Consider the following 16,139-nt stretch of genomic DNA (forward strand, 5'->3'; position numbering starts at 1 on the left):
AAATTATTTACTAAGAAAATTACTATAAAATCAAACTTTCATTAAATCACACATGAAAGATACTAAATTAAAGCTACACTGGTTGTGAATCCAGCCAACATGTCAGAATTCAAATAGGCTTTTCAGCGAAAGCATACGATGCTATTATCTGAGCATAGCACCATAGTAAATAAAAGAGAGAAAACATTTCAACCCTGCAGGCACGACACAAAACGCAGAAATAAAAATATAATTCATGCCTTACCTTTGACGAGCTTCTGTTGTTGGCACTCCAATATGTCCCATAAACATCACAAATGGTCCTTTTGTTCGATTAATTCCGTCGCTATATATCCAAAATGTCAATTTATTTGGCGTTTGATCCAGAAAAACACCGGTTCCAACTTGCTCAAACATAACGACAAAATATCTCAAAGTTTACCTGTAAACTTTGCCAAAAAATGTCAAACTACTTTTGTAATACAACTTTAGGTATTTTTTTCCGTTAATAATCGATAAAATTGAAGACGGGATGATATGTGTTCAATACAGGATTCAAATGAAATGTTGCATGCCTTCTGTTTGATTGAAGCGCATGTCCAGGACACCTGGAGTGCCTCGACTTCAAGATGGCCGTATTTCTTCATTACACAAAGGGATAACCTCAACCTATTTCTCATGACTGTTGACATCTAGTGGAAGCCGTAAGAACTGCAAGCAATTCGCTTAGAAATCTGGTTTCCCAATAAACTCATTGAAAAGACAGTGACCTCAAAAAAAAAAATTCTGAATGGTTTGTCCTCGGGGTTTCGCCTGCTAAATAAGTTCTGTTATACTCACAGACATCATTCAAACAGTTTTAGAAACTTCAGAGTGTTTTCTATCCAAATCCACTAATAATATGCATATCTTATCTCCTGGGGATGAGTAACTGGCAGTTGAATTTGGGTATGCTTTTCATCCAAACGTGAAAATGCTGCCCCCTACCCTAGAGAAGTTAACACTATCAACTTTTCCCTTTACTGTGGCAATTGTGATTGAATCAACACAATATTAGTCACTTTCAATTTTGTTGAAAGCAGAACGCATAGAAATAGGATTCTATTGCATTGACATGCACAACTCAGCTCTTACTCTACCCAGACCGGTGCGGCATAACAAATCAGAGCTGCAGTAGGCCTATATGCAAATACACCATTGCTATATATGGATCTGTGCCATTTACTTTGAACTGGACTGTGTTTACGAGTAGATGCGCTTGTTTTGAGATCAACGCAAGTGCTGAATGCAGCTACGTGTGCACATTTTGTTCTTGTCCTTTGCTAGTTAGTGAGTTATTAGCTCAGTTATAGATCATTTGTAGTCTACAATAGGAGAGTGATAGCTTCTTACAAGAGCATAAAACGTGTAGATTTTTAGACATCTTTGAAAAGCGAGTCAGATAAAGAGCTTGTTTGTGTCTTAAAGGGGCAGTGTTGTATTTTGAGACAGGCTTGATAAGGTAAGTAGCCAATAGGCAGAGGGAAGCATAATTTGCATGATTCTCTATAATAATAATAATAATAATAATAATAATGCATTTTATTTTGTAAAGTGGTTTCTTGCCTCAAACAACAAACATTTTCAGTTACCTCCTTGTCTGAAGGACAAATGGATTAACAGGTTAATGTCGAGCCCTGCATGTTTTTTTCCCAAAAGTCTCATGGAATGTAGGCCTAATTGTACACCACACACTGGCTGCTACAGTTGGCTGAATGATAGAACAGCTATTTCCATGTAAAAATTGGCAAGGGTCCTCAGATCCTCAAAACGTTATACAGCTGCACCATCGAGAGCATCCTGACTGGTTGCATCACCACCTGGTATGGCAACTGCTCGGCCTCAGACTGCAAGGTGCTACAGAGGGTAGTGCGTACCGTCCAGTACATCACTGGGGCCAAGCTTCCTGTTTTTTTACGCAGCTGCTACCTGATGTTTATCATCTATGCATAGTCACTTTACCCCTACCTACCTTGACTAACCTGTACCACCGCACATTAATTCAGTACCTGTACCCCCTGTATATAGCTTCGTTATTTTATTGTTGCTCGTTTATTTTTTATTTTAGTTTATTTCTTAACTCTTATTTTTCTTAAATGCTTTGCTGGTTAAGGGCTTGTAAGTAAGCAGTTCACCGTAAGTCTACTACACCTGTTGTATTCGGCTCATGATAAATAACATTTTATTTTAAATGTTATGGAATGCATTTTATTCATTGTTTTTGATGGTAGGCCACTCGGGTAGGCCTACATTACGATAAAATAGCCACAGTAGCCTACTTGGCCACTTAACTGTAACTTAGCTTCAGTGTTCACAGTAAACGCGTGCTGGAAGTTGCACAGAACTTTCATAACGTTCAAGTTTGCGCTCAGCAGACCTGAAATTTGCTCAGTGACAAAAAATAATTAACACTCATAACTTGACCACAATATATTTAAACTAATTCACGTTTGTCTGGGCTTGCTAGCAGTAGCCACTAGCCAGCCAGCAGCCCATTGCACCATGGGAAGTGAAATGCACTTTGGGAATCGTAGTATAAATTCCATTGTACTTCTATGGCGTGTAGACTTTTGCAATATAGAAGCTTCAGAAATTATCTTTAAAGTGTTTTTTTTTTATGTAGTTTTGGAACTAAACTATTTATTTACTATATATTATTTTACTATATTATTTAGCTGTAATGAATTTTAGGTCTAATGAATGTAATTTGACCAAGTATTATGGCCATAGATTATTAAAATTAACCCTTTTTTATTTATTTTACCAGGTAAGTTGACTGAACACGTTCTCATTTACAGCAACGACCTGGGGAATAGTTACAGGGGAGAGGGGGATGAATGAGCCAATTGTAAGTTGGAGGTGATTAGGTGACCATGATGGTATGAAGGACAGCTTGGGAATTTAGCCAGGACACCAGGGTTAACACCACTACTCTTACGATAAGTGCCATGGGATCTTTAATGACCTCAGAGAGTCAGGACACCCGTTTAACGTCCCATCCGAAAGACGGCACCCTACACAGGGCAGTGTCACCAATCACTGCCCTGGGGCATTGGGATATTTTTTTAGACCAAAGGAAAGAGTGCCTCCTACTGGCCCTCCAACACCACTTCCAGCAGCATCTGGTCTCCCATCCAGGGACTGACCAGGACCAACCCTGCTTAGCTTCAGAAGCTGTCTGCTCTGAGTGTCAGATATGGTTGGCATCAGGAACATTTAAGTTATTCTTGTTATTTAATATGGTGTTTTATTTTAGCAAGAAATTGAATGTAGAATAGAAGATATTCAATTTGTTATTTTAGTTCTACCAGTTATCAACATATTATTTAATGTTAAAAATAATTAAATCCCAGTTGTTATTCTGACTTTAGCTAATCCGCATAATTTTTTTTGTTGCCATGGTATCGTTTTGGTATTGAGTATTATGATACTAATAAACCTGGTTATCGTGACAACACTAGACCATGTTACTGACTCCCACCTCACTGATCAAAGCTCAGGTACTACTGTCAGACGACTTAACAGCCTCATAGAGCTGTGGGCGTTAAATGATTAACCCCATGTACACAAAGGGCAAGCCCCTGTCATAGTGGCAGGGATACTAGGCATACCTCTGGCCTCACGTGACACCACCAGTCCACAGGACATTATTAGGCCCCTGAGGTCCGTGGACACGGCGAGTTAGACATCAAGTACTGGGGTATTTCTGCCTTCCTTTAAATCTGTCAGACTAGTACAAGGGAGGCAGAGTAGTGTTTGAGGTGCTTTGAGATCCCCTAGATTAAATACTGAATTGTCATTGCTGTTGTTTCTGGAGGAAAATAACTTTCATGAATATTCAGTTGTAGTTTATAGACACTTCATTTCCATTTTTTTATACTTTGTATTTGGGTAGAACAGTGGATTTCTGTGAAAGGACACAACACCTCAGCTGTCTGTTTACTCTCACTGTAACTCGTACAAAGAGTTGCATTATTAATGTGTGCTGTAATATCGCTACAATAAAAAAAACTATAATTTATTCATCCTTAATTTTTCCAGGCTAATCTTATTGAAATACAGTATATGTCTCTTTAACAAAGAATATCTGTTTCAGTGTAGCAGACATTAGCTTGTGGTCCCCTGTGGCTTACAGGTGGTGCCTGGACGTGAGGTTAGCTGTGTGGCGGACCTCTGTCTGAATGCCAGAGAGGTTCTGAGGGTGAAGGCTTTCAGCTTTGTAACGAGTTCTTCTGACGCAGTCATTCTGGCCTAAGCACTGACCTTGAAATGAATCTGACCTCCTGTGTGAGTGATGTACTCTAGTTACATTAATCATCACTTACCTGCACTACAGCACACAGAGATGGATAATGAGAAAGTGTGGCTAGAGGCTGGCTGGCTTTGACACCATATACAGTACCAGTCAAAAGTTTGCACACACCTACTCATTCAAGGGTTTTTCTTTATTTTTACTATTTTCTACATTGTAGAATAATAGTGAAGACATCAACACTATGAAATAACACATATGGAATCATGGAGTAACCAAAAAAGTGTTAAACAAACTGGACAGGTATCTCAATCTCTTCATTCAAAGACTCAATCATGGACACTCTTACTGACGGCTGCTTTGCGTGATGTATTGTTGTCTCTACCTTCTTGCCCTTTGTGCTGTTGTCTGTGCCCAATAATGTTTGTACCCTGTTTTGTGCTCCTACCATGTTGCTATCATGCTGTGATGTCATATGTTTCTGCCATGCTATGTTGTCTTAGGTCTTTCTTTATGTAGTGTTGTGTTGTCTCTCTTGTCGTGATGTCTGTGTTGTCATTTATTTTTAATCCCCGTCCCCGCAGGAGGCCTTTTGGTAGGCCGTCATTGTAAATAAGAATTTGTTCTTAACTGACTTGCCTAGTTAAATAAATAAATACAAATATATTTTAGTTTCTTCAAATGGCCACCCTTTGCATTGATGACAGCTTTGCACACTCTTGGCATTCTCTCAACCAGCTTCATGTTTTAGTCACCTGGAATGCATTTCAATTAACAGGTGTGCCTTGTTAAAAGTTAATTTGTGGAATTTCTTTCCTTCTCAATGTGTTTAAGCCAGTCATTTGTGTTGTGACAAGGTAGGGTTGGTATACAGAAGATAGCCTTATTTGGTAAAATATCAAGTCCATATTAGGGCAAGAACAGCTCAAATAAGCAAAGAGAAGCGACAGTCCATTACTTTAAGACATGGAAGGTCAATCAATTCGGAAAATGTCAAGAACTTTGAAAGTTTCTTGAAGTACAGTTGCAAAAACCATCAAGCGCTATGATGAAACTGGCTCTCATGAGGACTGCCACAGGAAAGGAAGACCCAGAGTTACCTCTGCTGCAGAGGATAAGTTCATTAGAGTTAACAGCCTCAGCAATTGCAGCCCAAATAAATGCTTCACAGAGTTCAAGTAACAGACGCATCAACTGTTCAGAGGAGACTGCGTGAATCAGGCCTTCATGGTCGAATTGCTGCAAAGAAACCTACTAAAGGACACCAATAAGAAGAAGAGACTTGCTTGGGCCAAGAAACACAAGCAATGGACAATAGACCGGTGGAAATCTGTCCTTTTGGTCCGAGTCCAAATTTGAGATTTTTGGTTCCAACCGCCGTGTCTGTGAGATGCAGAGTAGGTGAACGGATGATCTCTGCATGTGTGGTTCCCACCGTGAAGCATAGAGGAGGTGTGGGGGTGCTTTGCTGGTGACACTGTCAGTGATTTATTTAGAATTCAAGGCACACTTAACCAGCATGGCTACCACAGCATTTTGCAGTGATATGCTATCATATCTGATTTGCACTTAGTGGGAATATCATTTGTTTTTCAACAGGACAATGACCCAACACACCTCCAGGCTGTGTAAGTGCTATTTGACCAAGAAGGAGAGTGATGGAGTGCTGCATCAGATGACCTGGCCTCCACACTCACCCGACCTCAACCCAATTGAGATGGTTTGGGATGAGTTGGACCGCAGAGTGAAGGAAAAGCAGCCAACAAGTGCTCAGCATATGTGGGAACTCCTTCAAGAGCATTCCAGGTGAAGCTGGTTGAGAGAATGCCAATAGTGTTCAAAGCTGTCATCAAGGCAAAGGGTGGTTACTTTGAAGAATCTCAAATATAAAATATGTTGATTGGTTTATCAATTTTGGTTACTACATGATTCCATAGGTGTTATTTCACACTTTTGATGTATTCACTATTATTCTAAACTCAGCAAAAAAAGAAACGTCCCTTTTCAGGACCCTGTCTTTCAAAGATAATTCATAAAAATCCAAATAACTTCACAGATCTTCATTGTAAAGAGTTTAAACACTGTTTCCCATGCTTGTTCAATGACCCATAAACAATTAATGAACCTGCAGCTGTGGAATGGTCGTTAAGACACTAACAGCTTACAGACGGTAGGCAAATAAGGTCACAGTTATGAAAACTTGGGACACTAAAGAGGCCTTTCTACTGACTCTGAAAAACACCAAAAGAAAGATGCCCAGGGTCCCTGCTCATTTGTGTGAACGTGCCTTAGGCATGCTGCAAGGAGGCATGAGGAATGCAGATGTGGCCAGGGAAATAAATTGCAGTGTCCGTACTGTGAGACACCTAAGACGGCGCTACAGCTGATCATCCTCGCAGTGGCAGACCACGTGTAACAACACCTGCACAGGATCGGTACATCCGAACATCACACCTGCGGGACAGGTACAGGATGGCAACAACAACTGCCCGAGTTACACCAGGAAAGCACAATCCCTCCATCAGTGCTCAGACTGTCCGCAATAGGCTGAGAGAGGCTGGACTGAGGGCTTGTAAGCCTGTTGTAAGGCAGGACATGACCGGCAACAATGTTGCCTATGGGCACAAACCCACCGTCGCTGGACCAGACAGGACTGGCAAAAAGTGTTCTTCACTGACGAGTCGTGGTTTTGTCTCACCAGGAATGATGGTCGGATTCGCGTTTATCGTCAAAGGAATGAGCGTTACACCGAGGCCTGTACTCTGGAGCGGGATCGATTTGGAGGTGGAGGGTCCGTCATGGTCTGGGGCGGTGTGTCACAGCATCATCGGACTGAGCTTGTCATTGCAGGCAATCTCAACGCTGTGTGTTACAGGGAAGACATCCTCCCTCGTGGTACCCTTCCTGCAGGCTCATCCTGACATGACCCTCCAGCATGACAATGCCACCAGCCATATTGCTTGTTCTGTGCGTGATTTCCTGCAAGACAGGACTGTCAGTGTTCTGTCATGGCCAGCGAAGAGCCCGGATCTCAATCCCATTGAGCACTTCTGGGACCTGTTAGGCTAGGGCCATTCCCCCCATAAATGTCCGGGAACTTGCAGGTGCCTTGGTGGAAGAGTGGTGTAACATCTCACAGCAAGAGCTAGCAAATCTGGTGCAGTCCAAGAGGAGGAGATGCACTGCAGTACTTAGTCTCTGGTTTGGCCACCAGCTGCATTGACTGTTACTTTTGATTTTGACCACCCCTTTGTTCAGGGACACATTATTCCATTTCTGCTAGTCACATGTCTGTGGAACTAGTTCAGTTTGTCTCAGTTGTTGAATCTTATGTTCATACAAATATTTACACGTTAAGTTTGCTGAAAATTAAAACGGTTGCCAGTGAGAGGATGTTTTTTTGCTGAGTTTAAAATGTAGAAAATAGTAAAGATAAAGAAAAACCTTTGAATGAGTAGGTGTGTCCAAACTTTTGACTGGTACTGTATCTCAACCCAAACTGGCCGTGTAAAATGTTTCGAAACATTCTGTGAATTGTCTTCTTGCACATAAAGAAGCTATATTCAGGTGTGCTATTTATTTGTCCTTGACCATCTCCGTACAATAGACAACCGTGACGAGCAAAAAAGTATTCCATGACATTGAGCCTTTCGGCCATAGCTATTCTATATACTTGGGTATTCTATTCATTCTATGTTTTATTCGTCACCCTCCCCATGGTTTCTATTCATTCTACATCTATTGCGTTCTACCCCCTCCCCAGGGTTTCTATTCATTCTATATCTATGTTGTGTTCTACCCCCTCCCCAGGGTTTCAGGTGGTGGTTCTCCTGCTCTACCTAAGTGTTCTACTGGGCCTCTACATGGCCCCCCTTTCCATCACCTCCCCCTGCATCATGGACCACGCCAACCTCACACCACGCCCTGACGTCATTGGCCACCAGGGCGCACCCATGGTGAGTCAGCTGAACCAGCTGCCCAATCCGAGGGCATGTAACGGGAGGCACCTCATACGTTTTGCATCTAGATTATACAATAACAGACCCACAGAGATGTAACCTTCATGGAGGGCACAAGAGAAATCATGCTGGCCAACAGTTTATATTTCCCCCCACTCACTTCCTTCACACTATCTAGGGCTATTCTAGTGTATTAATGACCCTCTGGACCTAAGCTGAAAATAGCCCAGGAATAGATGGTAAACAGACTTCTGGGCTTTGTGTAAGCACTATCTGGAAGATATAGGCTACTGTATGTGAGAGCACTTAACCTATAGAATAAATATTTCATATGATTCCATGTCTAGCATTTCTTCACTTGTTTTCTTAATTCATATCATGTTATGCTGCATTTCTCTCCAGGCAGATATAGATATACAGTGCGTTCGGAATGCATCAGACCACTTCCCTTTTTCCACATTTTATTACGTTACAGCCTTATTCTAAAATTGATTTTTTTTAAAAAACGTTTCCTCATCAATCTACACACAACACCCCATAATGACAAAGTGAAGACAGGTTTTTAGACATTTTTGCAAATGTATTAAAAATAAAAAACAAACACCTTATTTACATAAGTATTCTGACCCTTGGCTATGAGACTTGAAATTGCGCTCCGGTGCATCCTGTTTCCATGGATCATCCTTGAGATGTTTGTACAACTTGATTGGAGTCCACCTGTGGTAAATTCAATTGATTGGACATGATTTGGAGAGGCACACACCTGTCTATATTTGGTCCCACAGTTGACTGTGCATGTCAGAGCAAAAACCAAGCCAAGAGATCGAAGGAATTGTCCGTAGAGCTCTGAGACAGGATTGTGTCAAGACACAGATCTAGAAGGGTACCAAAAAACATCTGCAGCATTGAAGGTACCCAAGAACACAGTGGCCTCCATTATTCTTAAATGGAAGAAGTTTAGAACCACCAAGACTCTTCCTAGAGCTGGCCGCCCAGCCAAACTAAGCAATCGGGAGAAGGGCCTTTTTCAGGGAGGTGACCAAGAAACCATAGAGTTCCTCTGTGGAGATGAGATATCTTTCCAGAAGGACAACCATCTCTGCAGCACTCCGCCAATCAGGCCGTTATGGTAGAGTGACCAGACGGAAAGCCACACCTCAGTAAAGGCACATGACAGCCCACTTGGATTTTGCCAAAAGTCACCTAAAGGACTCTGACCATGAGAAACAAGATTCTCTGATGAAACCAAGATTGAACTATTTGGCCTGAATGCCAAGTGTCACGTCTGGAAGAAACCTGGCACCATCCCTACGGTTGTGGCAGCATCATGCTGTTGGGATGTTTTTCAGCTGCAGGGACTGGGAGACTAGTCCGGATTGAGGGAAAGATGAACGGAGCAAAGTACAGAGAGATCCTTGACGAAAACCTGCTCCAGAGTGCTCAGGACCTCAGACTGGGGTGACGGTTCACCTTCCAATAGGACAACGACCCTAAGCACACAGCCAAGACAACGCAGGAGTGGCTTCCATACAAGTCTCAATGTCCCTGAGTGGCCCAGTCAGAGGTCGGACTTGAACCCGATCAAACATCTCTGGAGAGACCTGAACATAGCTGTGCAGCGACGCTCCCCATCCAACCTGACAAAGCTTGAGAGGATCTGCAGAGAAGAATGGGAGAAATTCCCCAAATACAGGTGCCAAGCTTATAGCGTCATACCCAAGAAGACTCTAGGCTGTAATTGCTGCCAAAGGTGCTTCAACAAAGTACTGAGTAAATGGTCTGAATACTTATATAAATGAGATTTATGTTTTTTTGTTGTTACAAATTTCTAAACAGTTTTGCATTGTCATTATGGGGTATTGTGTGTAGTAGATTGAGGAAAACCGTGGTCCCGTGTGGCTCAGTTGGTAGAGCATGGCGCTTGCAACGCCAGGGTTGTGGGTTCATTCCCCACGGGGGGACCAGGATGAATATGTATGAACTTTCCAATTTGTAAGTCGCTTTGGATAAGAGCGTCTGCTAAATGACTTAAATGAAAACAAAACTTAATCAATTTTAGAATATGGCTGTAATGTAACAAAATACTTTCCGAATGCACTGTATGCTACTAAACAGTGCTAGTATGAGCCCACGCCTGCTTTATGTGTTTGACTTGATATGTTTGACTTGTCAGCCAGACACTGTGTGACTGGATATAAGCCTAGTATATGGCAAATTCCCATGCTGTTGCCAAAAGCCTCAACTCATAATGCAGTGTTTCCCAAACTTTTTTTGCCCACGACCCCATGTTGATCTAAAAATAATGTGAGACCCCCACCATGTAAAAAAAGTTATTTAATCAACGGCCAATGTTAACTTTTTTATTTGGGCTATAGCAGTCTTACAAATCAGTCTATTTTTGACAGTATTTCAATCTGAAGACAATATATGGTTTGAAGTGGTGAGGGTAGGTAGCAACAGATCTGCCACGCTGACCCTCAACACTGGAGCCCCTCAGGGGTGCATGCTCAGTCCCCTCCTGTACTCCCTGTTCACCCACGACTGCGTGGCCAGGTATGACTCCAACACCATTTAAGTTGGCAGACGACACAAGTGGTAGTCCTGATCATCGACAATGACGAGACCGCATTTAGGGAGCAGGTCAGAGACCTGGCTGGGTGGTGCCAGAATAACAACCTATCCCTCAATGTAACCAAGACTAAGGAGATGATTGTGGACTACAGGAAAAGGAGGACCGAACACTCCCCAATTCTCATCGACGGGGCTGCAGTGGAGCAGGTAGAGGGCTTCAAGTCCCTTGGTGTCCACATCACCAACACACTTGAATGGTCCAAACTTATCAAGACAGTCCTAAAGAGGGCACGACAAAGCCTATTCCCCCTCAGGAAACTAAAAAGATTTTGCATGGGTCCTCAGATCCTCAAAAGGTTCTACAGCTGCAACATCGAGAGCATCCTGACTGGTTGCATCACTGCCTGGTACGGCAACTGCTCGGCCTCAAGGCACTACAGAGGGTAGTGCGTACGGCCCAGTACATCACTGGGGCTAAGCTGCCTGCCATCCAGGACCTCTACTCCAGTCGGTGTCAGAAGAAGGCCCTAAAAATTGTCAAAGACCCCACCCACCCCAGTCATAGACTGTTCTCTCTACTACCGCATGGCATGCGGTACCGGAGTGCCAAGTCTAGGACCAAAAGGCTTCTCAACAGCTTTTACCCCCAAGCCATAAGACTCCTGAACAGGTAATCAAATGGCTACCTGGACTATTTGTATTGTGCCCGCCCCCAACACCTTTTTTTTACGCTGCTGCTATTCTGTTTATCATAAACTCAGCAAAAAAAGAAACGTCCTCTCACTGTCAACTGTGTTTATTTTCAGCAAACTTTACGTGTAAATATTTGTATGAACATAACAAGATTCAACAACTGAGACAAACTGAACAAGTTCCACAGTCATGTGACTAACAGAAATGGAATAATGTGTCCCTCAACAAAGGGGGGGTCAAAATCAAAAGTAACAGTCAGTATCTAGTTTGGCCACCAGCTGCATTAAGTACTGCAGGGCATCTCGTCCTCATGGACTGCACCATATTTGCCAGTTCTTGCTGTGAGATGTTACCCCACTTCCACCAAGACACCTGCAAGTTCCCGGACATTTCTGGGGGGGGTGGCCCTAGCCCTCACCCTCCGATACAACAGGTCCCAGACGTGCTCAATGGGATTGAGATCCGGGCTCTTCACTGGCCATGGCAGAACACTGACAATCCTGTCTTGCAGGAAATAACGCACAGAACGAGCAGTATGGCTGATGGCATTGTCATGCTGGAGGGTCATGTCAGGTTGAGCCTGCAGGAAGGGTACCACATGAGGGAGGGGGATGTCTTCCCTGTAGCGCACAGCGTTGAGATTACCTGCAATGACGACAAGCTCAGTCCGATGATGCTGTGACACACCGCCCCAGACCATGACGGACCCTCCACCTCCAAATCGATCCCGCTCCAGAGTACAGGCCTCGGTGTAACGCTCATTCCTTTGACGATAAACGCGAATCCGACCATCAACCCTGGTGAGAAAAAAATGTGACTTGTCAGTGAAGAGCACTTTTTGCCAGTCCTGTCTGATCCAGCAAAGGTGGGTTTGTGCCCATAGGCGACGTTGTTGCCGGTGATGTCTGGTGAGGACCTGCCTTACAACAAGCCCTCAGTCCAGCCTCTCTCAGCCTATTCCGGACAGTCTGAGCACTGATGGAGGGATTGTGCGTTCCTGGTGTAACTCGGGCAGTTGCCATTCTGTATCTGTCCCGCAGGTGTGATGTTCGGATGTACCGATCCTGAGAATTGCAATGTCCGTACTGTGAGACGCCTAAGGGCACTACAGGGAGACAGGACGGACAGCTGATTGTCCTCGCAATGGTAGACCACGTGTAACAGATACGTGTTGTTACACGTGGTCTACCATTGCGAGGACAATCAACTGTCCGTCCTGTCTCCCTGTAGTGCCCTTAGGCATCTCACAGTACGGACATTGCAATTCTCAGGATCGGTACATCCGAACATCACACCTGCGGGACAGATACGTGTTGTTACACGTGGTCTACCACGCCCTTAGGCGTCTCACAGTACGGACATTGCAATTTATTGCTCTGGCCACATCTGCAGTCTTCATGCCTCCTTGCAGCATGCCTGAGGCACGTTCACGCAGATGAGCGGGGACCCTGGGCATCTTTCTTTTTGGTGTTTTTCAGAGTCAGTAGAAAGGCCTCTTTAGTGTCCCAAGTTTTCATAACTGTGACCTTATTTGCCTACCGTCTGTAAGCTGTTAGTGTCTTAGTGACTGTTTCACAGGTTCATGTTCATTAATTGTTTATGGTTCATTGAACAAGCATGGGAAACAGTGTTTAAACCCTTTACATTGAAGATCTGTGAAGTTATTTGGATTTTTACGAATTATCTTTGAAAGACAGTCCTGAAAAATAGACGTTTCTTTTTTTGCTTCGTTTATAGGCGTAGTCACTTTAACTATACATTCATGTACATACTACCTCAATTAGCCAGACTAACCGGTGCCTGTATATAGCCTCGCTACTGTATATAGACTCGCTACTGTTATTATTCACTGTCTTTTTACTGTTGTTTTTTTCTTTCTTATCTATTGTTCACCTAATAACTATTTTTTACTTACAAATTGCACTGTTGGTTAGATCCTGTAAGTAAGCATTTCACTAAGTTCTACACCTGTTGTGTTCGGTGCACGTGACAAATATATTTTGATTTGATTTGAAATGCATCAAAGCTATTGGGAAGTTCAGAAGATCATCAGGCAATGACGTATGATATTCTGTGTAGAAAATAACATCATGAGCTAGGTTTCCATCAAACAGATTTTTGTGCGAATATAAAAAAATCTGCATAAAGAAAATATGCGCATTTTCTTTCAGACGGACTTGTTGCTGATAAAAATGATTGCGTCATGTGGACGCACACAAGGTCGTTTTTTGCTTCTGTTTTGATGTACCGAATAAAAATTGTATGTTCAGTGTGTTCCCATCGCATTTTCAACTCTACAGATAGTTTTTTCACAAACTGTTGCGTTAAATAGTAAATGTTCCTACTCTGGTCTTGACACATGTGCTCTAGCCAACCGCTTGCAGATACAGTGCACAAATCAATATTTGCGCATGAAGGTGTTTCCACAATACATTTTACGGACACAAAAAGAGCCCACCATGTTGAACGAACAAATGTACCTGTTAACGTTCATAATATTGTATCGAAACATCCTGTTTCCATCACAGCTGTTGTGATTTCTTTTTTTTATACAGTGCTTTACTTGCATAAAACTGTGGATGGTAACGTGGTTACAGATGTTATTTTTACCCCAGTCTAATTTAGTGCTTGGTCTTGTCCTCTCGGTTCTAACAGCTTGTGGGCATAGTAGAGGGTAACGGTACGTACCTACCTGTTCCTGAGATTCATGTCTTTCAGTGATGGGTTCATAATATTTGGAGCTTAAACCATTGAAAAGATAGAGATACATTCGTAGGAAGAGAACAGAAACCGCTCTGTTCATTACAACCTCATATAACAGCTACCGGAGGTTACTGATGTAACCCCGGGTTCGATGAACCAAGCGCAAGTTTTCTTTCGCCACCCCATTTTCAAATCAGGCGACCCCTAGTTTGGGATACCCTGTCCTAACGACTCGCATACACAAAAACATGACCCATCCATCCAGCGAACTGCAGACAGATGCTCCCCAGCCAACCGGTTGGGGCATGTTGGAGTAGTTGATCACCCCAGAAGTTAAATGCTGTGGAGGAATTAAATCTTAAAAACCTGAACTCCCCCAGGACACACCACATGACCCACTCTGTTTCCCAGCAGCACTTTACATTGCTTGTCCCAGGTGTACAGTCCCCTCACAGTATTAGACAGTTTGACCTACAGTATCACTGACCATTATTAGTTCGACCAATGTGCCCTAGTATCTTGTATTGCACCAGTCAGTATGTGTTCAATAGTCTGTTGTTTATCAATAATAATTATGAGCTCATAACTCATTACTTTTAACTGGAATACATTCTCCATTTCCTCACACCCATATTAAAGGGAAATTGAAAAAAATGTATACTTAATTTTCATCATCTCCAGCACCACCTCAACAACATGTGGGAAAATGGCATGTTTCAAAGGAGTGTTAAACTTCTGAAACCTATATGAACCTGTGAACTCTGATTGCAGTAAGGTATACGAAATGTCTCTGACTTCCATGAAACATCAATATACGTCTAGACAGTGTGCTGATGATGTTCCTCTCTGTCTGTCGGTAGCTGGCTCCAGAGAACACCATCCTGTCCTTCCAGAGGGCTCTGCAGATGAACGTCAGTGGGCTGGAGGCTGACGTGGCCATCAGGTACACACACACACCGAAAGAGACTCACAGTGTAGCCAAACTAGATCAATGGGGAGCTGCAGGGAAAGATGGCAAGAAGTCAAGTCTGTTGTAAGGTAGTTGATTGAGGAGTACAGCCAAGCACAGGTCAGCCAGTGTCATAATGCTGGTCTGGGCTTCCTGTCCAGGATTCAGCCGCTTATTACCATTCAGTGAGCAGCATCCGTTTTAGTAACAGTAGCAGCATCCGTTTTAGTAGCAGCGGCGTCTTTGGCTGCGGCGGACGTTTTTAGAAGGAGCGATGTCTTTGGTAGCGGCGGCGGCCGTTTTTAGTAGGAGCAGCGGCGGCCGTTTTTAGTAGGAGCAGCGGCGGCCGTTTTTAGTAGCGGAGCGGCGGCGGCCGTTTTTAGTAGCGGAGCGGCGGCGGCCGTTTTTAGTAGCGGAGCGGCGGCGGCCGTTTTTAGTAGCGGAGCGGCGGCGGCCGTTTTTAGTAGCGGAGCGGCGGCGGCCGTTTTTAGTAGCGGAGCGGCGGCGGCCGTTTTTAGTAGCGGAGCGGCGGCGGCCGTTTTTAGTAGCGGAGCGGCGGCGGCCGTTTTTAGTAGCGGAGCGGCGGCGGCCGTTTTTAGTAGCGGAGCGGCGGCAGTAGTAGCATCAGCATCAGCGGCGGGGGTAGCATCAGCATCAGCGGCGGGGGTAGCATCAGCATCAGCAGTGGTAGTAGTAGTAGCATCAGCATCAGCAGTGGTAGTAGTAGCATCAGTAGTAGTAGCATCAGCAGTGGTAGTAGTAGTAGCATCAGCAGTGGTGGTAGTAGTTGCATCAGTAGTAGTAGCATCAGCAGTGGTGGTAGTAGTAGCATCAGTAGCATCAGCATCAGCAGTGGTGGTAGTAGTATCAGCATCAGCAGTGGTGGTAGTAGCATCAGCAGTAGTAGCATCAGCAGTAGTAGCATCAGCATCAGTAATAGTGGCGGCGGCGGCCAGGACAGCACTTTCATAGACTCATGGCTGTTTTTAGATGA

The 16,139-nt window shown here is 43.7% G+C and overlaps 1 protein-coding gene across 1 annotated transcript in view; it reads left to right on the forward strand.

Moving 5' to 3' along the window:
* The window catches only part of LOC120018111 (glycerophosphodiester phosphodiesterase domain-containing protein 5-like), a 98,330-nt gene that overhangs the window by 54,012 nt on the left and 28,179 nt on the right, over positions 1-16,139 (forward strand). Inside the window, exons 8-9 of the mRNA XM_038961105.1 lie at positions 8,081-8,226; positions 15,057-15,139. Coding sequence (XP_038817033.1) covers positions 8,081-8,226; positions 15,057-15,139 — 229 coding nt within the window. The remainder of the gene's footprint in view (positions 1-8,080; positions 8,227-15,056; positions 15,140-16,139) is intronic.

This window comes from Salvelinus namaycush, chromosome 23, assembly GCF_016432855.1.
Source record: "Salvelinus namaycush isolate Seneca chromosome 23, SaNama_1.0, whole genome shotgun sequence".
Classification (NCBI taxonomy): domain Eukaryota; kingdom Metazoa; phylum Chordata; class Actinopteri; order Salmoniformes; family Salmonidae; genus Salvelinus; species Salvelinus namaycush.